Source organism: Salvelinus fontinalis, chromosome 21 (assembly GCF_029448725.1).
Source record: "Salvelinus fontinalis isolate EN_2023a chromosome 21, ASM2944872v1, whole genome shotgun sequence".
Classification (NCBI taxonomy): Eukaryota; Metazoa; Chordata; class Actinopteri; order Salmoniformes; family Salmonidae; genus Salvelinus; species Salvelinus fontinalis.
The window spans coordinates 48,662,114-48,688,574 of record NC_074685.1 but is presented as its reverse complement, the minus strand read 5'-3'; the positions used below and the strand labels follow the sequence as shown (position 1 = coordinate 48,688,574).

The following is a 26,461-nucleotide window of genomic DNA, read 5'->3' as shown; positions in this document are numbered from 1 at the left end:
CCTTGGGATGTGTCATAAATCAGATGGTTAACGAGGTCCACACAACAAAATACCTCTCTTTAGTGGGCTCTGGATTTAAACAGACAGTCTCGCCAACAAAATAAAATGATAAACAAAGAATTATTGAAAATGAGTGGAGACATATTAGCACAGGTGGAGGGGGAAGGGCAGGATTAACAGTTTCCACTGAGATGCCAAGGCGCTACAATGCACATCATGACGCAGAGGCTTAGTAGAATCACAGAGGGAGAACACAACATAATGAACCAAATAATAGGGATACCACTAGGCCGCGTTACAGTACATATGGGAAGCTGGGATGCATCATGGGAAAAATGATAGTCACTGAGTCAGAAGAATTCATCATATTTCTGCACCGCAATAACACATGCTAATGATTATCACTCTCGAGTCTGTTTTTCATAAATAGCTTAGCATCTGATTAGACATTGCTAACATCGTGTAAACAAACAAAACATTTGTTCATCAAGGTTTAAAACCCCCACAATGCATTTTCAGCAGAGGTGGTCGGAGAACTATTAAGGTTTCAGCATGCTTCGATTCAGCTGGCGGCTAGCCGAAGTCGGCTAGGCAAACCGAACGAGTGTGCTCGCCATACCCCCTTAATAAAATACCTTCGCATGAAAAATGAGAAAAAAGCAGCAATGGTACTGTGTCCATTTTGAGACACTGTAGCTTCCTTAAAATAGTCCAAATTAATCTAAGATAGCTCAAGAAATCTGTCATTAATTTTGACATTTTTGCCGAAGAGATCTTAGTAACGCAATTTTAAATCTAACTAAGATGTTTGGTGCAGTATTTCTCAATGAAAAAATGTGCATGAAAACCAAGTCGTCTCTCATTGAATGACAACAAAGCCTTTTTCTTTGAAGAATCCCTACTGTTGACCAATCACTGCCTATTCTCTCTCTGAGGGGGTGTGTTCTAACGTTCCTCCCCAAACAGTGCACAACAAGCTGCCTCCCACAGAGCTCAAACATGTTGGCTCCCAACGGCTCTCTGAGATCCCTTATCTCACAGTGGGTCAGCCGAGCAGCCATGTACTGGGCCCCAGGCCTGCGTGCGGCGTTGGTATTTGTACCCAGGAGGTAGAGAATTTTGGTCCACCAGTTCACATTTAAGGGAGTTCACTCAAACTAAAATGCATTGGAAGGCATTCCTCATTCTGGCAGAATTAAACTGACCAATTTGTTTTGCAATATAATAAAAAGTGTGAGTGTGTGCGGTCGGTTACGACGGCCTGTTACGTTAACCTGTTACGTCGGCCTGTTAAGTTAACCTGTTACGTCGGCCTGTTAAGTTAACCTGTTACGTCGGCCTGTTACGTCGGCCTGTTAAGTTAACCTGTTACGTCGGCCTGTTAAGTTAACCTGTTACGTCGGCCTGTTAAGTTAACCTGTTACGTCGGCCTGTTAAGTTAACCTGTTACGTCGGCCTGTTACGTCGGCCTGTTAAGTCGGCCTGTTAAGTTAACCTGTTAAGTCGGCCTGTTAAGTTAACCTGTTAAGTCGGCCTGTTACGTCGGCCTGTTACGTCGGCCTGTTACGTCGGCCTGTTACGTCGGCCTGTTAAGTTAACCTGTTAAGTCGGCCTGTTAAGTTAACCTGTTAAGTCGGCCTGTTACGTCGGCCTGTTACGTCGGCCTGTTACGTCGGCCTGTTACGTCGGCCTGTTACGTCGGCCTGTTAAGTCGGCCTGTTAAGTTAACCTGTTAAGTCGGCCTGTTAAGTTAACCTGTTACGTCGGCCTGTTAAGTTAACCTGTTACGTCGGCCTGTTACGTCGGCCTGTTACGTCGGCCTGTTACGTCGGCCTGTTACGTCGGCCTGTTACGTCGGCCTGTTACGTCGGCCTGTTACGTCGGCCTGTTAAGTTAACCTGTTAAGTCGGCCTGTTAAGTTAACCTGTTACGTCGGCCTGTTACGTCGGCCTGTTACGTCGGCCTGTTACGTCGGCCTGTTACGTCGGCCTGTTACGTCGGCCTGTTACGTCGGCCTGTTACGTCGGCCTGTTACGTCGGCCTGTTACGTCGGCCTGTTACGTCGGCCTGTTAAGTCGGCCTGTTACGTCGGCCTGTTACGTCGGCCTGTTACGTCGGCCTGTTACGTCGGCCTGTTATGTCGGCCTGTTAGGTCAACCTGTTAAGTCAACCTGGCATGCATGGGAGTGTGTGCATGGGTGGGTGATGGACACTACTTTTCCTGCATGTCTGTGTCAGCCACGAGTGCGGTGGCAATGCGGTGAGGTGAGAGGGCGTCATGTGGTCACGCCTGCTCTCGAAAACTCTCCCAGGCTGCCCGGTCCAGGCTCGGCTCGCACCGCCGTGTTGACAGTGCTCTCACTAACACACACATGCCATTCCAACCTGAGGGGTGGAGTGCTGCTCATGGTGAATACACAGGACTCACTTCAAACCACGCAGCAGAGGTGGAGGAAGATGGAGGAAGGTGTCAGGGTGATTGGCCTCAAATTTAAAAAGAGGATGAGTTTGGTGTTTAAACCACTCAAAATGTACTACGTATGTGTTTTCTTTAGCTATTTACTACGCTATTTTTTTACAATGTAAATTTCCCTTTCTTCTGTTTTATCTGTGAGCAACAATCAATAAACTTAAACAGGACAGGACACCCCCCCCCCAAAAAAAAAATGTAAGTGGTGTCATCGTCATACTGTACCACAATCATGTGGTGTGCCGTCTTAATGATTTACATATCAACAGTGAAGACAAAGCAAAGCAAAAGGCCATCCCTCAAGTCTTACATGACTGCAAACAATATCCAACTACAGAGAGAGAGACACTATAAATCACCACAGAGTCAAGGGAAAATATTTGGGGAGACACCACACAAAGAAAGCAACGGGATACTGGGTAAGCAAAAAAACAATAACAAGAGGAAATTGAATTATCCGTCTTCCAGAGCAAAGTTCAGATGCAGCGTCAGGCCATTATGGAGTGTAAAGAGATACTTGCTCCTCTGAACCCCCCCCCCCCCCCCCCCCCCGAAGAATAAGTGTATGCTAAGGTTTTATGGGCACCTGACGAGCCTTCAAGATAATTGAAATAATGACTAATAAAAGGCAACAAAGCAGCAAAAGAGAAGGCTAAAAAAACAGGCTGCAGTATTTCTGTCAGAGCCAACCCTTCCAATACTGTAGCTACGTGGAGATCAGTCAGGCTGCAATATTTCTGTCAGAGCCAACCCTTCCGATACTGTAGCTACGTGGAGATCAGTCAGGCTGCAATATTTCTGTCAGAGCCAACCCTTCCGATACTGTAGCTACGTGGAGATCAGTCAGGCTGCAGTATTTCTGTCAGAGCCAACCCTTCCAATACTGTAGTCATGTGGAGATCAGTCAGGCTGCAGTATTTCTGTCAGAGCCAACCCTTCCGATACTGTAGCTACGTGGAGATCAGTCAGGCTGCAATATTTCTGTCAGAGCCAACCCTTCCGATACTGTAGCTACGTGGAGATCAGTCAGGCTGCAATATTTCTGTCAGAGCCAACCCTTCCGATACTGTAGTCATGTGGAGATCAGTCAGGCTGCAGTATTTCTGTCAGAGCCAACCCTTCCGATACTGTAGCTACGTGGAGATCAGTCAGGCTGCAATATTTCTGTCAGAGCCAACCCTTCCGATACTGTAGTCATGTGGAGATCAGTCAGGCTGCAATATTTCTGTCAGAGCCAACCCTTCCGATACTGTAGCTACGTGGAGATCAGTCAGGCTGCAATATTTCTGTCAGAGCCAACCCTTCCGATACTGTAGTCATGTGGAGATCAGTCAGGCTGCAATATTTCTGTCAGAGCCAACCCTTCCGATACTGTAGCTACGTGGAGATCAGTCAGGCTGCAATATTTCTGTCAGAGCCAACCCTTCCAATACTGTAGTCATGTGGAGATCAGTCAGGCTGCAGTATTTCTGTCAGAGCCAACCCTTCCGATACTGTAGCTACGTGGAGATTAGTCTGTTCACAACAACAATTTCAGCACCAAACTGGTGATGCTTCACGGTGGCAGTGGACCTCAGGTCACCCAGGAGGTACCTTTACACAGGGTTCAGATCCATCCCAGGCGTCGAGCCCAGCGGGAGGCCTGAGCGCACCTCTTCTCCCTCGCCAGCTCCCCCGATGGGTCGTGTCAAAGCAGCAGTAATGCTGGGGGGAGGGAAGGCTTGTATCACTTTACCCTGAGCACTACCTACTGCTGGGGTGTATGGCTTTACCCTGAGCACTACCTACTGCTGGGGCAAGAGACAACCCCCTAAAACAGACTGCCATCCACAGCCTGGGCCGAAAGCAAGGCTCCGTTCGCACGCTAGGAGTCTGAAGTTGACCAGCACAGGGAGCGTTGACCAGCAGAGGGCGTTGACCAGCACAGACCCCCTGACCAGCACAGACCCCCTGACCATCACAGACCCCCTGACCAGCACAGACCCCCTGACCAGCACAGACCCCCTGACCATCACAGACCCCCTGACCAGCACAGACCCCCTGACCAGCACAGACCCCCTGACAGCACAGACCCCCTGACAGCACAGACCCCCTGACCAGCACAGACCCCCTGACCAGCACAGACCCCCTGACCAGCACAGACCCCCTGACCAGCACAGACCCCCTGACCAGCACAGACCCCCTGACCAGCACAGGGGGAGTCGACCTAAACAGTAAGGGCTGAATTCTACCTAAACAGCCATGAAACTTACACGTGAATCACAAATTGATGTGAAGTTAGAATTTGGCCTTATATTTCAGAAGCACTTCGATGAGAAAAATGAAATTTAATGAAAAATGATTGACGCACAAAACTAATGAAGACTGAGCCAAGAGTGGCAGGAAATTTATATGTTTTATTAATTAAAAAGTACAAGCGAGTGGAAGTTATGATAGGAGGGAATTAAGAGCAAGGGAAGGCCTGGATCCGTCCACCTGCCGGAGCCAGGGAATGGAAGAGTAAGCCGCCCATGTTGGCACCACATTCACATCGTCCACTTAGAATGTTCGGCATGCGTCTGAGACAGCCCAACCCTGCCCCTGTGGACCTCCCGGGGTGGTCGAACACAGAGGGTTCCTTTCGAAAGGGAGGGGAGGAGGGCGATACGATGTGAAGAAAACACACGTCTCCATCAACTGGCTTTTCTCCTGTAAGTATCAGTTTCCACGTACAACCTCTGAATCTAACAGAGCAAGGCTAGGTTGCTATTTATAAAGGATGCGTGGACAGCGATGTGCTCCACATCCAGCCTCCTATCCTGCTACTGGCTGATGTCCTTCTCATACCAAGTCAGGTGTTTTAAGGTCACTGGGGAGAGACTTAGAAAGCGTGCCAAGGAAGGGCAATATTTTATCTGCCTCTAAATCCTTCTGAGCACTGAACCTGGGCTAATAATTTTTGTTCTAATGCAGTAGGAGGCAAAGTGCTTGACAAGTTAGTATTTAAGATACAAAGACACTAAGAAAGCGAAGATTCATATTTCATACTTAAGACAACAAACTGGCAAACACAGCATTTTTTTCATTGATAAAGCCATTCCTTTAAAGTGATGAAAAACCTTTCAAGCACGTATCCTTAAGTAACCTCTATACAACGAATGGGAGATACACGCTTCACAACTGTCGGGTTGCATAATCCCCCTCTGAGCATACAAGGGCGTAAACATTGTCTCTGTGGACTAAGAAGAGGCCAGGCTTGCAACACAGACTAACAACGGCATTCACACTCAGCTGTCATCGCTGGAGCAGCACTTAGTCCTACAGAACTCATATTAGCCTGAGACACCAAGCCCCTCCCTCCCTATACGAACCATAGACACCAAGCCCCTCCCTCCCTATACGAACCATAGACACCAAGCCCCTCCCTCCCTATATTAACCATAGACACCAAGCCCCTCCCTCCCTATACGAACCATAGACACCAAGCCCCTCCCTCCCTATACGAACCATAGACACCAAGCCCCTCCCTCCCTATACAAACCATAGACACCAAGCCCCTCCCTCCCTATACGAACCATAGACACCAAGCCCCTCCCTCCCTATATTATCCATAGACACCAAGCCCCTCCCTCCCTATACGAACCATAGACACCAAGCCCCTCCCTCCCTATACGAACCATAGACACCAAGCCCCTCCCTCCCTATATTAACCATAGACACCAAGCCCTCCCTCCCTATATTAACCATAGACACCAAGCCCCTCCCTCCCTATACGAACCATAGATATCAAGCCCCTCCCTCCCTATATTAACCATAGACACCAAGCCCCTCCCTCCCTATACGAACCATAGACACCAAGCCCCTCCCTCCCTATACGAACCATAGACACCAAGCCCCTCCCTCCCTATATTAACCATAGACACCAAGCCCCTCCCTCCCTATACGAACCATAGACACCAAGCCCCTCCCTCCCTATATTAACCATAGACACCAAGCCCTCCCTCCCTATATTAACCATAGACACCAAGCCCCTCCCTCCCTATACGAACCATAGATATCAAGCCCCTCCCTCCCTATATTAACCATAGACACCAAGCCCCTCCCTCCCTATACGAACCATAGACACCAAGCCCCTCCCTCCCTATACGAACCATAGACACCAAGCCCCTCCCTCCCTATATTAACCATAGACACCAAGCCCCTCCCTCCCTATACGAACCATAGACACCAAGCCCCTCCCTCCCTATATTAACCATAGACACCAAGCCCCTCCCTCCCTATACGAACCATAGATATCAAGCCCCTCCCTCCCTATATTAACCATAGACACCAAGCCCCTCCCTCCCTATACGAACCATAGACACCAAGCCCCTCCCTCCCTATATTAACCATAGACACCAAGCCCCTCCCTCCCTATACGAACCATAGACACCAAGCCCCTCCCTCCCTATATTAACCATAGACACCAAGCCCCTCCCTCCCTATATTAACCATAGACACCAAGCCCTTCCCTCCCTATATTAACCATAGACACCAAGCCCCTCCCTCCCTGTATTAACCATAGACACCAAGCCCCTCCCTCCCTGTATTAACCATAGACACCAAGCCCCTCCCTCCCTATATTAACCATAGACACCAAGCCCCTCCCTCCCTATATTAATCATAGATATCAAGCCCCTCCCTCCCTATATTAACCATAGACACCAAGCCCCTCCCTCCCTATATTAACCATAGACACCAAGCCCCTCCCTCCCTATATTAACCATAGACACCAAGCCCCTCCCTCCCTATATTAACCATAGACACCAAGCCCCTCCCTCCCTATATTAACCATAGACACCAAGCCCCTCCCTCCCTATATTAACCATAGACACCAAGCCCCTCCCTCCCTATATTAACCATAGACACCAAGCCCCTCCCTCCCTATATTAACCATAGACACCAAGCCCCTCCCTCCCTATATTAACCATAGACACCAAGCCCCTCCCTCCCTATATTAACCATAGACACCAAGCCCCTCCCTCCCTGTATTAACCATAGACACCAAGCCCCTCCCTCCCTATATTAACCATAGACACCAAGCCCCTCCCTCCCTATATTAACCATAGACACCAAGCCCCTCCCTCCCTGTATTAACCATAGACACCAAGCCCCTCCCTCCCTATATTAACCATAGACACCAAGCCCCTCCCTTCCTATATTAACCATAGACACCAAGCCCCTCCCTCCCTATATTAACCATAGACACCAAGCCCCTCCCTCCCTATATTAACCATAGACACCAAGCCCCTCCCTCCCTATATTAACCACAGACACCAAGCCCCTCCCTCCCTATATTAACCATAGACACCAAGCCCCTCCCTCCCTATATTAACCATAGACACCAAGCCCCTCCCTCCCTATATTAACCATAGACACCAAGCCCCTCCCTCCCTATATTAACCATAGACACCAAGCCCCTCCCTCCCTATATTAACCATAGACACCAAGCCCCTCCCTCCCTATATTAACCATAGACACCAAGCCCCTCCCTCCCTATATTAACCATAGACACCAAGCCCCTCCCTCCCTATATTAACCACAGACACCAAGCCCCTCCCTCCCTATATTAACCATAGACACCAAGCCCCTCCCTCCCTATATTAACCATAGACACCAAGCCCCTCCCTCCCTATATTAACCATAGACACCAAGCCCCTCCCTCCCTATGCAGCTCTATTTATTTAGATCTGCTCAATAAAAACTCTTCTTTTTCAAGCTCCATTGGGGTCAGAGGACCTGTGGCACAAATCACTTTAGTTAGAGGAGCCTGGGGTGAGAGGGGAGGAGGAGCGGTGTCGGGGCAAGGGTTGACTGAAGTGGCTCGGGAGGCGATGAAACCCTATCTGCAAAATGTTCACTGAGGGTTGTTTTTGTTTTTTTTGCCATGAGAGTGGTCGGCGATCAGCTGCAATACTTAAGGAGTTCTGCAACACCCAAAACAGAGAGGGTTTTAAGGAGTTCTGCAATACCCAAAACAGAGAGGGTTTTAAGGAGTTCTGCAATACCAAAACAGAGAGGGTTTTAAAGGAGTCCTGCAATACCAAAACAGAGAGGGTTTTACGGAGTTCTGCAATACCCAAAACAGAGAGGGTTTTACGGAGTTCTGCAATACCCAAAACAGAGAGGGTTTTAGGGAGTTCTGCATTACCCAAAACAGAGAGGGTTTTACGGAGTTCTGCAACACCCAAAACAGAGAGGGTTTTAAGGAGTTCTGCAACACCCAAAACAGAGAGGGTTTTAAGGAGTTCTGCAATACCAAAACAGAGAGGGTTTTACGGAGTTCTGCAATACCCAAAACAGAGAGGGTTTTACGGAGTTCTGCAACATCCAAAACAGAGAGGGTTTTAAGGAGTTCTGCAATACCAAAACAGAGAGGGTTTTAAAGGAGTTCTGCAATACCAAAACAGAGAGGGTTTTACGGAGTTCTGCAATACCCAAAACAGAGAGGGTTTTACGGAGTTCTGCAATACCAAAACAGAGAGGGTTTTAAAGGAGTTCTGCAATACCCAAAACAGAGAGGGTTTTACGGAGTTCTGCAATACCCAAAACAGAGAGGGTTTTAAGGACTTCTGCAACATCCAAAACAGAGAGGGTTTTAAGGAGTTCTGCAATACCCAAAACAGAGAGGGTTTTAAGGAGTTCTGCAATACCCAAAACAGAGAGGGTTTTACGGAGTTTTGCAATACCAAAACAGAGAGGGTTTTAAGGACTTCTGCAATACTCAAAACAGAGAGGGTTTTAAGGAGCTATTACTGGTCCCAGTGTTGTTTCTTTGGGTTTACTGAGCGTTTTTTTCCCCCTGCTTCGCACTCCAAGAGGGATGGAGCATATTTAGAGTTACCGACAGCCCGCTGTGCCCGGGTCCTGGATTTACTCCCTAGTACACTTCCTTCCCTTTGATAGATGGAGAACACTCTAGATCTTCTGGTTTCTAATAAAACAAAGCTGTTAATTTTTACAATGTGACACCCTGCATGCCTTCTCGTTTACTAATGAATTATGGTTGGCTTGGACAGAGGGGGCAGATAGCAAAACATTTAAGAGGCTCCACAGTTTCACTGACAGGCTTTATCGTCTTATGTAACAGGGAGGAACACGTAGCCAGACAGAAGGAAGATAAAGTGGAGTGTCTGAGGTCGCAATGAGACGCTTTGTGCAGAAATCTACACCGATTTCCTAGCAACAGATTCCACCATAAAGATATAGCGATATATAAAGCTAGAAGGTGTCAGAGGCAGTATATCCTCACTAGTCATGTAAAGTATACAGCTACGCTGATCATTTTCCAAAAGCCTCAAAGATTTCACAATAAATTCCTCCTTAAAGACTCCTTAACTTCTCTTTATATGAGTCTAAAGTGCTATAATGACGTATGATAAAGAGGTTTTGCAACTACGTCTTTTCTCAGTACGTTGTCTCCTTAACGCACATGAAGAAGAATTGAAGCTCAATGCGGAGGAGTCGGGTGTGGTGGTTTGTTACCGGAGGTGGTGGAGAGGGTTTAGAGAGGTAGATGCCAGCCAGGGCTCCGACAGACCACCTGCTTCCCCACATAACTGAGAGGAGGTCAATGAGCTCAGTTACATGCACACAATAATACAATTATTGTGGATAGTCAGATGAATATAATAGTTTGTTTAAAACGTTTACATGCTTTGCAATAAGAACCATTTCCCTAATTGTCCTGTTCAAATGACATATCTGAAAATCAGGCTGCCTGATGGGACTTTTAGAGGAACGACATTTGTTTCAGTGCGTCTGATCTTTTGCCCAAACAGACTTCCAAAACACCTGGAGGTGTAAACCAATCAAATGTATTTATAAAGCCCTTCTTACATCAGCTGATATCTCAAAGTACTGTACAGAAACCCAGCCTAAAACACCAAAACAGCAAGCAATGCAGGTGTAGAAGCACGGTGGCTAGGAAAAACTCTCTAGAAAGGCCAAATAAATAAATAAACTCCCCCCCCATAAAACCCCTTCCATGGGTAGACTCCCCCAACATGGAAACATGACCAACCAGGGTGTGTGCACAAAGGAATGTACGATGCCCAGGTCCATAAAGGAGAGTATAGGACCGTACAGGGAGAAGGAGTGCAGACTGCAGAGGCTCCATATATAAAGAGTGGCATCTTGAAGCTACACCTCCCAGTCCATTTCAAGGCACTGTGCTCAAAGGAAAACCAGCGAGGGGAGCTTTCCTGTGGCATTCCTGGAAGCGACAGGTGGGGGGGGGGGGGGGGGGGGGGGGGCAAGGCCTTTGTGTTTCTCATGATATTTGCCAAATGTGGTGACGGCAGACCGTTGACCACCATCCAAACACGTATTTACCTCCACTTTAATGACAGCATTTCCAGCAACAGATTTTTTTAATATATCTTTTTTTTTATACCTTAAATCATTTGAATTCATGATCTTTCTCGCTGTTGGCCTTTAATGGACCGTGGAAGAGGAGGTCGGCCTACATTTTTTTTTCTCCCGAGTCTCTTTGCTATTTGAACACGGCTCATGTCCATTCCATACTTTTTGCCCTTAATGCTCAACACGCAAAACTAATCGTGCAACGATATGGTATTAATACAGCACAGAGGAAATTATCAAATACAACAACACAGGAGCAAACTCCTTCCTTTCATCCTTCAAGTACACCGTATCAACCTGAAGAGAGAAAGAGGGAGATCTAGAATTTAAAAGCAATATTAGCAAAGCCAGGAGAATTTTTTTTTTTTAAAGAGTCTAACTGAAAAGAAAACAGACAGAACTGGCAACCACTGACTTTTTAAAACTGGAAATATGAATAAGGCCCCGACACCAAACGATGAAAAGATACTTCAGGGAATTTTGCCAAATCAATACTCTTGGCAGAGCTGGTTGTTGAAGTGCACCGGGGGGGATATAATTCTCATGCTCATTTGGCCAAGGAGGGTTTTGTTGGTTCGGGGGTGGGCGTAATTATAGAGCCCCATCCCATTCTGAACTGTTCTTTCCACCATTTTCCTCCGTGCTTGACACAAATAAGGGGATTAGGAGCCCGGTCTTCCGTTGGCCCTCCGTTGAGGACAAAGCGGACGGGAGCTTAGTGTCACAGTTAGTGATAAAATTACAGATCAGTGTCAGTCAGCCGCTACAGAAACATGGGGTAACCTAATCTCATTAGAAGATGAAGAGGGGGTATATGAAAAAGTGGGAAGGTGGGGGCAGGGGTTAGGGGCTATCAGTGATAGCTCAGAGTAGTCTCACATCTCTTATGGGTTAACATGTTACCCAGTCTCTCTCACATCTCTTATGGGTTAACATGTTACCCAGTCTCTTTCACATCTCTTCTGGGTTAACATGTTACCCAGTCTCTTTCACATCTCTTATGGGTTAACATGTTACCCAGTCTCTCTCACATCTCTTATGGGTTAACATGTTACCCAGTCTCTCTCACATCTCTTATGGGTTAACATGTTACCCAGTCTCTCTCACATCTCTTATGGGTTAACATGTTACCCAGTCTCTTTCACATCTCTTCTGGGTTAACATGTTACCCAGTCTCTTTCACATCTCTTATGGGTTAACATGTAACTCAAGCGGCTTCACTATGCTTGCATGGTGATAGTGGATTGTCATTAATCATGAAAAATGTTATGACACTCATAGTTACGTGTTTATGCCACCCATAGTTACGTGGCCTTGGGCAAGGAGCAGTCCCTCTACTCAAATACTCTCGTGGGGGGGGGGGGGGGGGTGCTCTGTCAGGTTGCGCCCGCGTCTCCACACGCTGGTAGAATGTGGCGTCTGGGTGCGAGAGCTGGGCTCTGGGTACACAGCGCCGCCACGGCAGCACTTGCCACAGTGGTGACAGCCACTCCTCGCACCCCGGTGGAAGAAGAGGTGGGTACGCTGTATTTGGAGAAGCATTCCACTACGGGGGAAGGGAAGATAACGTACAGGAAGTGGAGGAGGCTAGCTCCCTGACTCCATTCCACGTGTGTGTTTGAAAAAGGGCCATCCCTAGAGAACATGAACATCTAACAGAACCGTCACGTTGCCTGAATGATATTGGGGGGCAGGGGGGGGGGGGTCAAAGTCATTTTACTCATATTTGCCTGTGAGTAAGAGTGACTTACAGAGGTAGGAGCTTTGTGCGTCATCGTCTGTCTTCACATGAATCGGGGGTTGCTTCCCTGCTCAATATTTCTACAGAAGACATCTCACTACCCAGTCAAGATTGTGAAATTGAATAAAATAATGAACAGTGGACTCTTGAATATCTTGTGTGCATTTAAGCTGAGCGTCAGGTACTTGTTGATTGACTCTGTGGTCCCTAACGATCCCATGGCACGTATGGTAAGAGTAGGGGTGTTAACCCCGGTGTCCAGGCTAGATTCCCAATCTGATCCCCATCATGGCCACCTGATCATCCCCGGGTTTCAGTTGGTTCATTCATGCCCTCTTCCCCCCCCCCATGTAACTCTTCACCAGGTTGTTGCTGTAGAAGAGAATGTGTTCTCGGTCAACTTACCTGGTAAAATATATAACATTTTTTAATAATCAAATAATTGGCACAATATTACATGGGAGCCTTCATACTGTATCTGTGACACCGCGTTCCTTTTCTCGTTAGAGAGATGGATCGCTTTTGCTGACAGGGTCAGGAATGGGCTATTCAAACTATAGTATTAACACATAAACAGTCACATTGAGGTTGTCAGGCCTTTAGGGAGGAAGAGGCTGTGTTGTTTCTAGCGTCAAGTGACTTCCAGGGGTTCAGGCCTGGACCTTTTGTTTTAAGTGCTCTGTGACGGACAATTTTGAGAAAAGCGCAAAAAGGTTCATTATGAATTAGTTTCGTACAATAAAACGTCAAAGAAAAGCGGTTTCTGAAACTGATTCTCAGTCATTATTCTGGAAACATCTGGCATCGTATTTTGGATGACTCTTACTAGTAATTTTGGAGTGCCCTTAAAAAAAACAGTTGGAGACCAGGCAAGGATTTGTCAACAAAATTGTACCTTGCACACTAAAATAAAGAAAAATGCATGTATCCTGTTAACTCAACAAAAAAGAACGAGTATAATCTTGTCACCAACAATATGGCGTCCAAAACAACTGAGTATTTTGGTACAGAAGCAGAAAAAACAGCTCAATAAAGATAGAAGAGTGAAAAGTATGCACATTATGGAATGATAGATAATTGCATCACCACACTTGGATGGTAGGACTGAGAAGGATGTGTTGATATGAAACTAGATACTTCCTTACGGAGCACGCCCATGCTAAAGCAACGCTAAACACACTGCTGAGCCAGAGGCCAGGCAAGCTGAAGCAATATCGTGTCAATATTGTACAAGCTGCTAACTTGGGCTATTTTCTTCTGAATATATATATATATATATATATATATATATATATATATATATACATACATACACACACACACACACACACACACACACACACACACACACACACACACACACACACACATTAAAACGATAACTTTTTCTTCAAATCACTCTGTGTAATTCTTTGATTTAACAGCTAAATGCTCTCCCATAGACTGACGTGAAAATACCTCAGGGCTTTCTGTGTTTGCTAATAATCCAGGACAACTGGCCAAAAAGAGCAGGAGACGCTCTAATCTCTTCACGTAGAGAGAACATCCCTGAAGAGCTCCACATAACCATAGAACTCAACAGTCCCTAAGAAAGGGCCTGTATTGGTTGATGGACCATAGGTAAAAGCCTACCACGCTCATATACAGTAGGTGTATAAATATTGTTTCTCTCCCTGTGGGTGGATAAGACATGGGGGGGTGGGGGGGTGGGGGAGGTCAAGGATAGTGTAGTCTTACAAACATGCAGGCAGGTCAAAAAAATCTTCTTAGTCAGCATTTTATAAACCGGGGTCCTGAGCTCTAGTTAATTAAAAAACAACATTTAAAAAGAAGGATTCGCTAATGACCACTGACCAAAAAAAGTCCCCATCAGCACAACAAAGAACATCATCACCCACGAGGGATGTGTGTGTACAGGACTGAACAACTGTGTCCGCTTGCTCTTTTCACCATCGACCACTCAAGACACGCTGAGGGTTTATTAAAAACCAAACATGCCCTGTCAGATCTGCATGAATTGAAATGAGTGACGAATATGGCATTTATTTTCAGAGAAAACTGCTAAAAACAAATATCTCAAAACTCTTCCTCATTATTAATTAAAGTTTTTTTTCATTTACTGTTCAAGAAGGAGGGTTTCTCTGTTGTCTCTGTAAACTGAGAAATATTTTCTGAGCAGAAGTAATATAAACATAGCTAAAAGAGAGTCCGTTGGATTCGAGCCCTGACCCAACGGACGAAGCGCCCCTAGAATTCCATCGCCAGGGAACAATCGTCCGGAGCTACAGTTTTTCCATGTCAGGATCGCCCACAACTAGAAAATGCAGAGCCTTCCCTAAGAATTCACACCCCTTGGCTTTTTACACATTTTGCTGTGTTACAGACTGAATTTACAATAGATAAAATTGAGATTTGTTTTCTCTGGCCTACACACGATACCCCATAATGTCAAAGTGGAATTATATTTTTAGAAAATTGTACTAATTCATTAAAAATAAAAATCCAAAATGTCTTGAGTCAATAAGTATTCATCCCCTTGTTATGGCACGCCTAAATAAGTTCAGGAGTAAACTTTGCTTAACAAGTCAAATAATAAGTTGCATGGACTCACTGTGTGCAATAACAGAGTTTAAAATCATTTTTGAATGACTACCTCATCTCTGTACCCCACACATAAAATGATCTGTAAGGTCCCCCCTTCAAGCAGTGAATTTCAAACACAGATTCAACCACAAGGACCAGGGAGGTTTTCCAATGCCTTGCAAAGAAGGGCACTTATTGGTAGATGGGTAAAAAATAAATAAAAGCACACATTGAATATCCCTTTGAGTTATTAATTACACTTTGGATGGCGTATCAATACAACCAGTCATTACAAAGATACAGGCGTCCTTCCTAACTCAGTTGCCGGAGAGGAAGGAAACCGTTCAGGGATTTCACCATGAGGCCAATGGTGACTTTAAAACAGTTACAGAGTTTAATGGCTGTGATAGGAGAAAACTGAGGATGGATCAACAACATTATAGTTACTCTAAAATACTAACCTATCTGACAGAGTTAAAAGAAGGAAGCTTGTACAGAATAAAAAATATTTTAAAACATGTATCCTGTTTACAACAAGGTACTAAAGTAAAACTGCTAAAAACGTGGCAAAGCAATGAACTTTATGTCCTGAATACAAAGCATTATGTTTGGGGCAAATCCAACATAACACATCACTGATGGGTACCTCTTCATATTTTCAAGGATGGAGGTGGCTGCTTCATGTTATGGGTATGCTTGTCATCGGCAAGGGACTGGGGAGTTTCTTTTATGATAAAAAGAAACAGAATAGAGCTAAGCAAAGGCAAATTCCTAGAGGAAAACTTGGTTCAGTTTGCTTTCCAATAGACACTGGGAGACAAATGTACCTTTCAGCAGGACAATAAATTAAAACAAGGCCAAATATACACTGGAGTTGCTTACCAAGATGACATTGAATGTTCCTTAGTGGTCTAGTTACAGTTTTGACTTAAATCGTCTTGAAAATCTATGGCAAGACTAGAGTCTAGCAATGATCAACAACCAACTTGACAGAGATTGAAGAATTTATTAAATAATATTGTGCAAATATTGTACAAACCAGGTGTGCAAAGCTCTTAGAGACTTACCCAGAAAGACTCACAGCTGTAATCGCTGCCAAAGGTAATTCAAACATGTGTTTGAGTCAGGGGTTTGAATACTCATCTAATCAAGATATATAAGTGTTTTTTTTGTTGTTTTTTTACAAGTGCTATAGAGTTTTCTTCCACTTTGACATTACAGAGTATATTGGGTAGATCATTAACAACAAAAAATGACAATCAAATCCATTTTAATCTCACTTTCTAACAACAAGGGGTGTGAATACTTTCTGAAGGCACTGTACATGGAGGTACAGTCTTTCTGGGTAAAGTGTTTAGTGGGAAACCATCCAACATATACAGAAAATGATTTAATCCATTGATATGCAACTCCACTATGATTCTCAACCAACGATCTACTTTTGTGTTCTGGAAAGATGGTGACCAAAAATACTGATATTGAATGTATTTCCCAGAGGATTATTCTGCTTTCTTCCTTTGTTCTGAAAACAAATAAATGACTCTCAAAGTCACACACACACACACGGAATTCCTCTCCAAATTTCACGCAAAGCCCGCTGCATAGTCGCCTGGTTGCCAGGGAGACATCCTAAACCCCAATTGGCTGGAGCCCACATGTTAGCCTTGGTGAGGTTTGGAGCAGCTCTGTGTTATTCTATGGTGAAATGACATCACTGTCTACTCTCCCCCAAACCCAGCACACAGTCTCATCTCATGTAAAAATATAAACATTTATTGGCATTTTCTCATTAGATACAAATCAAATATGTGGCCCTGTGTGGCTAGGTAGGTAAAGCATGGCATTTCCAACGCCAAAGGACACGGGTTTGATCACCGCTGGGGCCACCCATACGTAAAATGTATGCACAAAAACAATTGTTTGCTAAATATCATATATTATTTGTATTGTTGTTATATTGAATAAGATGCAGGTATTGCGCCAAAGTTTCAATCCATGCAAATCATTCTGTTGCCAGGGGGTACAACTTCCAACTAAATGTCACAGAAAACATTATCCCCAGAGGTGAAATAATGTTACGAAACACATTTTCAAAAGTAGCCTGTTGACAAACATTATCCGGGTATAAAGTCCAGAAAATAAGTATATTTCGACACATAATAGCATTGCAATTAGCCTAGAAGTGCAACAGCTGCAGAACTAGTTTAACGAGTAGACCCAACTGTGTGTAGAAAACTGCTCCAGTATTTAGGCAGCTACTAAATGTTCCATTTGACACAACTTGTAAAGAAGCTCACAGTGTGGTCGAGAAATAGCATAGTGGCATTAATCAGAAATCATTTGGCGGTTCAAAATCAACACACAAAAAAAATCATGAAATAAAATGTTCGAAAAACAAAAAGCCACTTGTGAATTAAAACCATTTACAGAGTAGATGGAGGTGTCAACATAGCCAAAGCGGGAATATAAAATTCCTATAAAGTTTTATTTCGGGTTTTATTTAACATTAGGATGATAACATCCCAATTCAGATGTTTTTGATAAATATTTATATTTTTTACAACAAAAAATAGTGTTCTTCTAAACATTCACTAAAATGTTGTAAACAACATCTGTTACAACCACCACAGAACATTCCCCAAACGTTCTCATTAGGGTTCCAGGTAATGTAATAACACAATGCACCAGTTATATTTTTCCAACAAACCAAAATAAATTATCTGAAAAGTTCCCAGAACATTCGTTAGGTCGCGTAAAAATGAACTCATAACACAAAAAAACTGTCCATTCATAGTGAATAATATAGAATGTTTGTGTAAAACATTCACCTGATGTTGCAAGAACGTTCCTGTAAGACATTTAATTTGTTCTTTAAAGGTTCCCCGAATGTTTCCACAACCTAAAGAAATAATCTAGTGGGAACATTGTGGGGAAATCACAAAATATATGTTCCCAAAACACAAACAACTGTCCAGTTGTGTGGATGATTCTACAATGTTTCTATTGGGTACAAAAAAAACTTTCACCTGATGTTACAAGTGTTCCCATAACACATTTTGTCTGTTCTTTAGAAAGGTTCCCAAAATGTTTGATTAGGTTGTGGTAACATTGTGGGGACATGACAATTGGCATATTTGGAACATTCTTTTGATGTTACTAGATTGTTAAAAAGAAAATAACTTTGTTGACTTCTTTAAAAAGGTTCCCAGAACATGTAATTAGGTTTTGGGAACAGCGTGGGTACATTACAAGAGATGAATTCCCAAAACATGATCAGTTGTGATGGCATTCATACAATGTTTACGTTCAGTTGCACAGGACATCTGTATTGTACAGTCTTCATTAACCCTCTGCTCAACCATGGGATAGCTGTGGCCTTGTGGGTTTTCAGCCCGAACATGGTCAATCAGGACACAAAATACCAATTCTGAGTTATTAAAAATGTGGCCATTGTCTTTTTATGCTGTGATTTTGAAATACAGAAAAGGTCAAGAAGTTTTCTTATTTAGTTTGAAGGTTTTGAATCTGTATTTTAAAAAACATGAATACGACAGGAATACAAGCTATTTAAAGGAATCTCTATCCAACTAATATCCCATTTCTTAAGACTTTCAACACATGATGAAGAAAGAAAACTATAACATAGTGTTACAAGTACACAGCATATGAAGAGGATGGGAACATTTTAATAACTCAGAAATTGTGTCCTGATTGCCCATATTTGGCTGAAAACCCACAAGGCCACAGCTATCCCCTGTTGGCGCAGAGGGTTAATGAGGACTGTACAATACAGGTGTCCTGTGTCCTGATTGACCATATTTGGCTGAAAACCCACAGGGCCACAGCTATCCCCTGTTGGCGCAGAGGGTTAATTGTGTAAAAATGTTCTTTTTTTAAAAGCCCCCGATATAATTCCTAATTTGAGATACTTGATACGGGCCCCTTGGCTTATTTTTCATGATCTGAAAAGCAAAAATGACCCTAGACCAGCACTCATAGTTTTGGATACCTTGTAAATATGGTCCAGAAGTACGCAGTATATAAAGAGGTTGGGTGAACTTATGGTAAATAACCCAGTTACCAGGATTTCCCTGAGTGGGCGGCAGGTTGAGCGTTGGGCCAGTAACAGAAAAGTTGCTAGATTGAATCCCCCGAACTGACACGGTATACATCTGTCGCTCTGCCCCTGAACAAGACAGTTAACCCACTGCTCCTAGGCCATCACTGTAAATAAGAGTTCTTAACTGACTTGCCTAGTTAAATAAAGGTCAAATAAAAAAAGTTAGTTATGTCTAAGGAAGGATGGAATTCCTGATTGACCATAAAGAAGAAGACGTAAGAGAGCCTCTGGGAACGTTCTTGCAACATCAGATTAATGTTTTTTTGCATCCTAAAAGAAACCTTGTAGAATCATCCACGCAACTGGGTAGATTTTTGTGTTTTGGAACATATGTTTTGTGATTTCCCCACAATATTCCCACCCGACTGTTCCCACAACCTAATGAAACATTCTGAGAACCTTTATAGAACATATTAAATGTATCCAGGGAATGTTCTTGTAACATCAGGTGAATGTTGTTGTTTTTTACACTCTAAAATAAAACTATTCGCACAACTGGATAGTTGTGTTTTGGGAACATATCTTTTGTGATGTTCACCTAATGTTCTCACCAGACTGTTCCCACAACCTAATGAAACATTCTGGGCACCTTTAAAGAACAGGTGAAATGTGTTCTAGGAACATTCTTGCAAAATCAGGCAAATATTTTATGCAAATATTCTATAATCATCATCACAACTGGAAAGTTTTTTGTGTTATGAGAACATTTGCCGAGACCTAACGAATGTTCTTGGAACTTTCACAGAACCACATTTTAGTTTGCTGGGGAGGGATGGAAATATTAGGATTTACAGTAGCCTACAGATAATTACAGTGCACCGTGTGTTTTCTGCTTCCTTCTCTGCAGCGACCTGTCAGGGCTGCCGGCTTTGCCTTAGGTCTGACTAATGTGTTTTAAATGAGTGCCATAAAAAGTCAGAATGAGTGTGAACGACATCTCTAAGTAACCCATCATTGTGACTAAATACTATTTTGTAGTAGGCGAGAGAATTGATAAGTATATTTCTCGTTGTGTGTTTGAGTGAGGCTGCGCGTACTACGACAAGGCTGTGTGAGCGTTAAAAGGTGTGTCTTGAAATGGAGAGGCTTAACAAAGGGTTAAACATGCAGAGGCATTGGACTGGCCCCCAGGAGCACAGCTAGCATGCCTGACCAGTGACGGGCACTGCTTTAAGCTGCTCTAGACTACCACAAAGGAAAATACTGGATAAAACAACATAAATACATACTATAATGTTATTACAATCCATCATCCAATTTGTTTTTGTTTCAATACCCCCATAAACAAGTCTTAAAAAATAAAAAAATGTTTTACATCAACACGTGGAGAAAAAATATATACTTAAAAGCAACAATTGGCATAACACAAAGCTATTCTGATAAATATTTCTAAATTCTTGTTGTAAGCAATTTGAATGTTTTGGAAGTTAAGTTTAAAATTATGTAATTATTTATTGTAATGATTACATTTTGTTTTAATGTCACCTTTTGGTGACATGTAATCTATTCAAACTACTTCTCTAGAAAATAATCCCAGAAGAAAACTAATGGAAACATTCAGATATCATGTTTTCAATGTGGGCCTATTAGTATACTGGTCTACATTAAAACGTGTGAATCACCTTAAATCCTAAATTGAGACTAAATTGAGGCTACAAAAGAAAGTCGGCTAACTTTTTTTTGCCAATGAGGATTTTGAGTTTGAAGAGAGGCCTACAAAGCATTTCATTATGGGTTTGTGCACTAAGCCCAAATATTAACTTTAAAAAAAATCAGATTTAGTTTTGACTGATTGTGACCTAAGCGGTCTGTTTGCATTACCCCAGAATGAAACTACAAATATTCACAGCAGCGACACAGGCTGAATGTGGACTCGAGAAACGATCTTTCAGCTGATCAACAACATCCTCATAGGAGCAAATGTAGGAACGCAATGACATAATTCTAGGAGAAAAGCCTACCCAAAACGCAAATATGACACAATAATAGAACAGCAGGTCATTAAAAAAAAAAAATCACGAGGATAAAAAAAATATATAGTACATCCAAATAAATCTCATGACCTTTTGATTTGCACACTCAAATTCTTGGCAAGCTTCCCACTAACACGTTTAAAATACCTCCCCCATATACCCCAATGACTTACGTCATCAAAACACTAGCAATAGCTTCTAGTAACGTTAGTACTCCACTCTTGACCTGGATCTGTGCGTTTCTCAGGTGAAGGAATTCCGAGCTGCGGCTATGAAAATTCACCATTGTTCCTACAAACTGCTTGCCATCATGTCGGGGTAAGGTTGCTGAATGGCAGACAGACACAGGCAATGGATGTCGCCCATTGTTCCTTGCCAGACTTCTAGCAGGGAGCGATAATGTCGCAGTGATTGAAGTAGCAATGTTTAAAGCCCTTGGACAAAGAGCCCTTAAAACTTCTTGACAGGCATGAAGAGCAACAGTGCAGTGAGCTGAGAACGAGAAACACCACACGGTCTACACACTGCCCAAACTGTCTGCACACGGCCCCCACATATAGTAACTGCTAACCCCACCAGAGGCAGCCCCTCAGAACTACACATGATTTATACTTGCTAATATCATTATGTATATCTGCTAATGTCACGATTTATATCTGCTAATATCACGATTTATATCTTCTAATATCACAACTGTGTGTTTCCATGGCGATCAAAGTAAGGCACACACACATTGAGCACATTAGTAGGTACTCATTTTTTCTGATTTGTTTCGTTTTGATCATTTCTACCATTCTGTCACCTCATAACTTTTGAGACCATGCCACTAGACCATGTAACATACAACTAAATGTTAAATCCCAGTAGTTTGATACACAGAGACAACCGCACCAGCACCACCCCACATAACCTACAAAATGATAAAACTAGGTTATAACTGCACAAAGGTAATGGTAAATGGTAATAGCAAGAGGTTTTAATTATTATAATATAGTAATAATTGTTATAATAGTTATAGCCTAATACTTGTACTTTATTGTCTGTAATAATAAAAGGTGTTGTCAGCTTGATAAAATATGACTGGCAATGACAGATAAAGTCATCCCTCTCGTTGTTGTTTTAATAATCATAGAATTCGTTCTGAAAAGTACAAAAGAGAATTACTCAACAGCGAGTATAGAAATGGTCAGTTCTATCCTTGGGACGTCCCTTCCCTAAACCTAACCACTAACCATTACCTAACCATTTTAAAATGTCTACTTCAATGGGGTAGGGACGTCCCAAGGATCCCGAATAGCACGGACCATATAGAAACGTTATATTGCAAAGATCATCGTATATACATTTCTAAAACACACCATTTTTTTTTTAAATAATTGATGCAGTGATTATGGGTTATTGATCTTATATCAGACAAATTTTTCTCCATATAGTTTACCAAGGTTTATAGACATAGAACCCCCACGTCAAAACAGCTTTGGCTACATTTCAAAACTGTCTGAATATATTTCATGACCACAATTTTATTTAACTTTCATTTCTACATACACTGTGAAAAATCTTTACCTTAAGATTTTGACTTCAATGACAATTCCACAAAACCAAAAATAGCTATGTGACATTTCCCAGTCACGAAAACCAAATACGAAGACATTTAAAAAAAGATTTAGAAGGCCTTCAAATAATAACGCACGACTTCAATATGAAACAGAATGTATCGTTAACTGAAGACTAAATTAGGTATATTTTATTGTTACAATTACACACAAATGTGTTTTAAATAATCGTTAACATTATTATATTACTTCTCTGGCAAATAGGCCTAAACCTAGGTTAGTTTCCAACGGCTAATTCGAAGAATTATGAAGTAGGTATATAGGCCCAAACATAGCACAATTAACAAACTCTATGATAATTTACAAAAACATAGCTACATAGCGAATGGAACACAAACATGAGTAAGAGATTGTATAAGATAAAAATCCCCACTATGTATTTGATACAAAATGCGAAAAGAAAGAGTTCCGCCAATATGGAGCGCGCTAAAGGCAAACGAGTTTGGTGTTATAGCCCACTCTTTTTGTCACCATGGTCCAATTACCAATGAAAATAGAAAGATATATGTGCTTACTGTTGGTAGTCAATTTTGCAGTAGAGTTTCCTATCTCTGAAGTAGCAAGTTGTGGTAAGCGGCTGTTGACACACGGCGCACTGCAAACACTCCTCGTGCCACGACGATTCGTTGACCCGCATCAGAAATCGGTCGGATATAGGCCGCTGACATCCCTCGCAGACGGCCTGATGATGGCATTCAGCACCTGGGTGATAAACGAACATTTGAATTTATGGACCTTTTCAGATTCACATACATAATGTTAAGGATTTTCTACTCAATTAAAAAAGTTGTCGTGTTAGGGAGATAAAACCGATATTAGTAGGCGTAGCTTTGTTGCACAAACTTACTAAATTACTCACAAATATAATGCATAAGCAACAGTTAAACCTGCCACTAGTTAAACCTGCCACTAACATCGATGTCAGGGGAATAGTTAGGGTAAAGTTATTGTTGGGTTTGCATAAATCATTTGTATAGGCCATATGAAATCTGAATTTCTATAATGCTTCTTATTTGTAGCTTATTGCTACAGGTGCATGCCAAGTGTTCTGTAAAGCCCTGCCGTCACAGGCTGGCATATGAGACGAAGAGGAGAATGAATCCATTAAATCCCCCAGATATTATATGATATCTTTACTTTTGAATATTGAGAGATAATATGGGCCCGTCCGTCCGTAAACTCACCGATCATAGCGCCCAAAGTGGCCGCTCCCGTTCTAAAATGATCTTCGATTTTAATACCGTCCAGCATCTTTGAACAGGCAGAATGATTCCTTGCCGAGAAGCGTCTCTCCAATGATTCGAGACCTGTTGCAATTTCCATAACAATGTATGGTCACAGACAGTGTGGTCTTTTCCACCCCAAATCTTCCCCTCCTTGTTGCACACTGAACTTCTTTGCAGAGGCAAAACCAGAGGGAAAGAGTAGTTAATAGACACGACTTGAGATTTTCTACTTTTACTGCGCGGTGATAAATAGCCTATTGGTGTTTGTTCAATGAAAAACGTTTTACGTTTACAGACTAAATCGTGACATAGCGAAGGAACACATTTGTCAAGAACGGTTTAAGGTTGTCACCTGCTCAATTTAGAGTGGTTTAGCGTGTCCCTATATCGTGCGGGATGGAAACACATATATTAGCGTCGACGCAAAGCGTTGAGTTTCTGGTGAATTCTCCGACTCCCAAATAACAATATTGCCGAGGAAATAAAGTAATAAGCAAGTGCTGTAAATCCAGAGACGTCGAGTGGAGAGGGTCGTTCCAAAGTGAGCTTTAAAGTTAATGTGCCATGCCGAGTGAATAGTCTCTTGAAGAGGGCGAAACCGAGATTGAGGCAACTGGAGAGAAGCCCTCCCCTTGCCCTCCCAGTACCACTTTTTCTGCACTATTCTGCTGCTGCCGGATGCTATTGGTGCGCACTGTTTGTGTGTTCAGTGCCATGGAACTGAATCGTTCCGCCTCCAAAAGAGAATCAGAGAACCCTTGAAGTTAAATGGAACACAAGGCTACGTGTCTGTGGTGATTTCAAGCTAAGTATGTAGGCTAAGTATAGGACCAAAACAAACATGCACTTCAATGCATGATGTATAGCTACGCTTTTAGAAAAAAAGGTGCTATCTAGAACCTAAAAGGGTTATTCAGCTGTCCCCATAGGAGAACCCTTTGAAGAACCCTTTTTGTTCAGGTAGAACCCTTTTGGTTCCAAATGGGTTATATTTCAGGTAGAACCCTACCTGTAACCAACAAGGGCTCTACCTGGAACCAAAAAGGATTGTCCTATGGGGACAGCCGAACCCTTTCGGAACTATTTTTTTCTAAGAGTGTAGGCCTATAGGAATTATGAATAAGTTGTGACATTTGCTTTTATTCAACAGATGTTGGTGCTGTGAGGGCATTATCCAGCTGTGGCCCATTTGGAAATACTATAGGAATATGGTTAGTCATTTTTGTTGTTGTTGAAATTTCGTTTATTATAATTGTTATTAATGGTATTATTATTGTCATTATTATTATTTTTATCACTTCATTACTATACTATAAGTGCTGTTAGGCTATATCCCACATTGAGGATGATGTGGTCAATACTTTACAAAATTCTGCAATTATTCATCATTATTATTTTATGCAAGCCATCATTTTACCACACTTGCATTATCTATTGCAAAGCATCAAGCCCGCCGACTTCCCACAACCGACGCACCTGGCGATTGGTCCCGATAACAACAAAGGCCTTCACCAATTGGAAGTCACCGGCGGAGGAGAGCCCTCATAAGTGGTAGTAGGTGGTGGTGGGGGCCCCTCGCGCTATATGAAATGGCATATCTACATGATTAATAAACCCACAGATAAAACGGGAGATTTATGGAATGAAATGTTTTCCGTTCATCACTTCTTCATTCCACTGAATCATATCGTCTCTAAAAATGTAATATTCATAAGTTGTCTCCTTTGTCCTTAAAATGCACTAAAATTCATTTCACAGATATCAATCTATAGGCTATCTATGACAATAGAAGAAGGATTGTATAGGCTATTTCGTAGGCCTATATTTTCTTGTATGAATTCATTAAATCAACCTGTGCGCCAATGGATTGAAAAGCGTTTTGTAGGAATAAATCCGCAGACAGATAATTTGGTCGCTATAATATTGGCATTAACTTAACACGAATCAATCAACCGAGACTAAATAATTAAGTTAATTTGGTGTTTTTTTCCCCATAAAAATTGTATTTATTTCCATAGGTCCGTTTTTAGGCTACTTTTTGTTGTTGCATTCGTCAAGAGCGAAAACAATGAATGTAATCTAGGACGTCTGATTATTTAGTCCAGACTACGTAAAACGTTTATAAAAGGTCTATATACGGTGTCTATTCCCGTTAGGATCGTATTATTGGCAACCTGAAGGGTCTAACGTCTGTCGCCTTTTGTACGTGCACTTACAGATGTATGAACAATGCCATTGCATTATCCCCACAAAATAATACATATTTTCCCACGAAATAATAATTAATATTCCTCATCAGCAAATACAACAGAGGTTGCAAAAAATTGTAGGGTATAATAATAATAACAAT

At 42.6% G+C, this 26,461-nt stretch overlaps 1 protein-coding gene across 1 annotated transcript in view; it reads right to left on the bottom strand.

Moving 5' to 3' along the window:
- Positions 1-24,736, bottom strand: part of LOC129819052 (LIM/homeobox protein LMX-1.2-like) — a 112,330-nt gene extending 87,594 nt beyond the window's left edge. The window contains exons 1-2 of the mRNA XM_055875568.1: positions 24,070-24,736; positions 23,401-23,587 (exon numbers count right to left, since the gene is read on the bottom strand). Of these exons, the coding sequence (XP_055731543.1) occupies positions 23,401-23,587; positions 24,070-24,208 (326 nt within the window). The 5' untranslated portion in view covers positions 24,209-24,736. The remainder of the gene's footprint in view (positions 1-23,400; positions 23,588-24,069) is intronic.
- Positions 24,737-26,461: the final 1,725 nt, after the last annotated feature.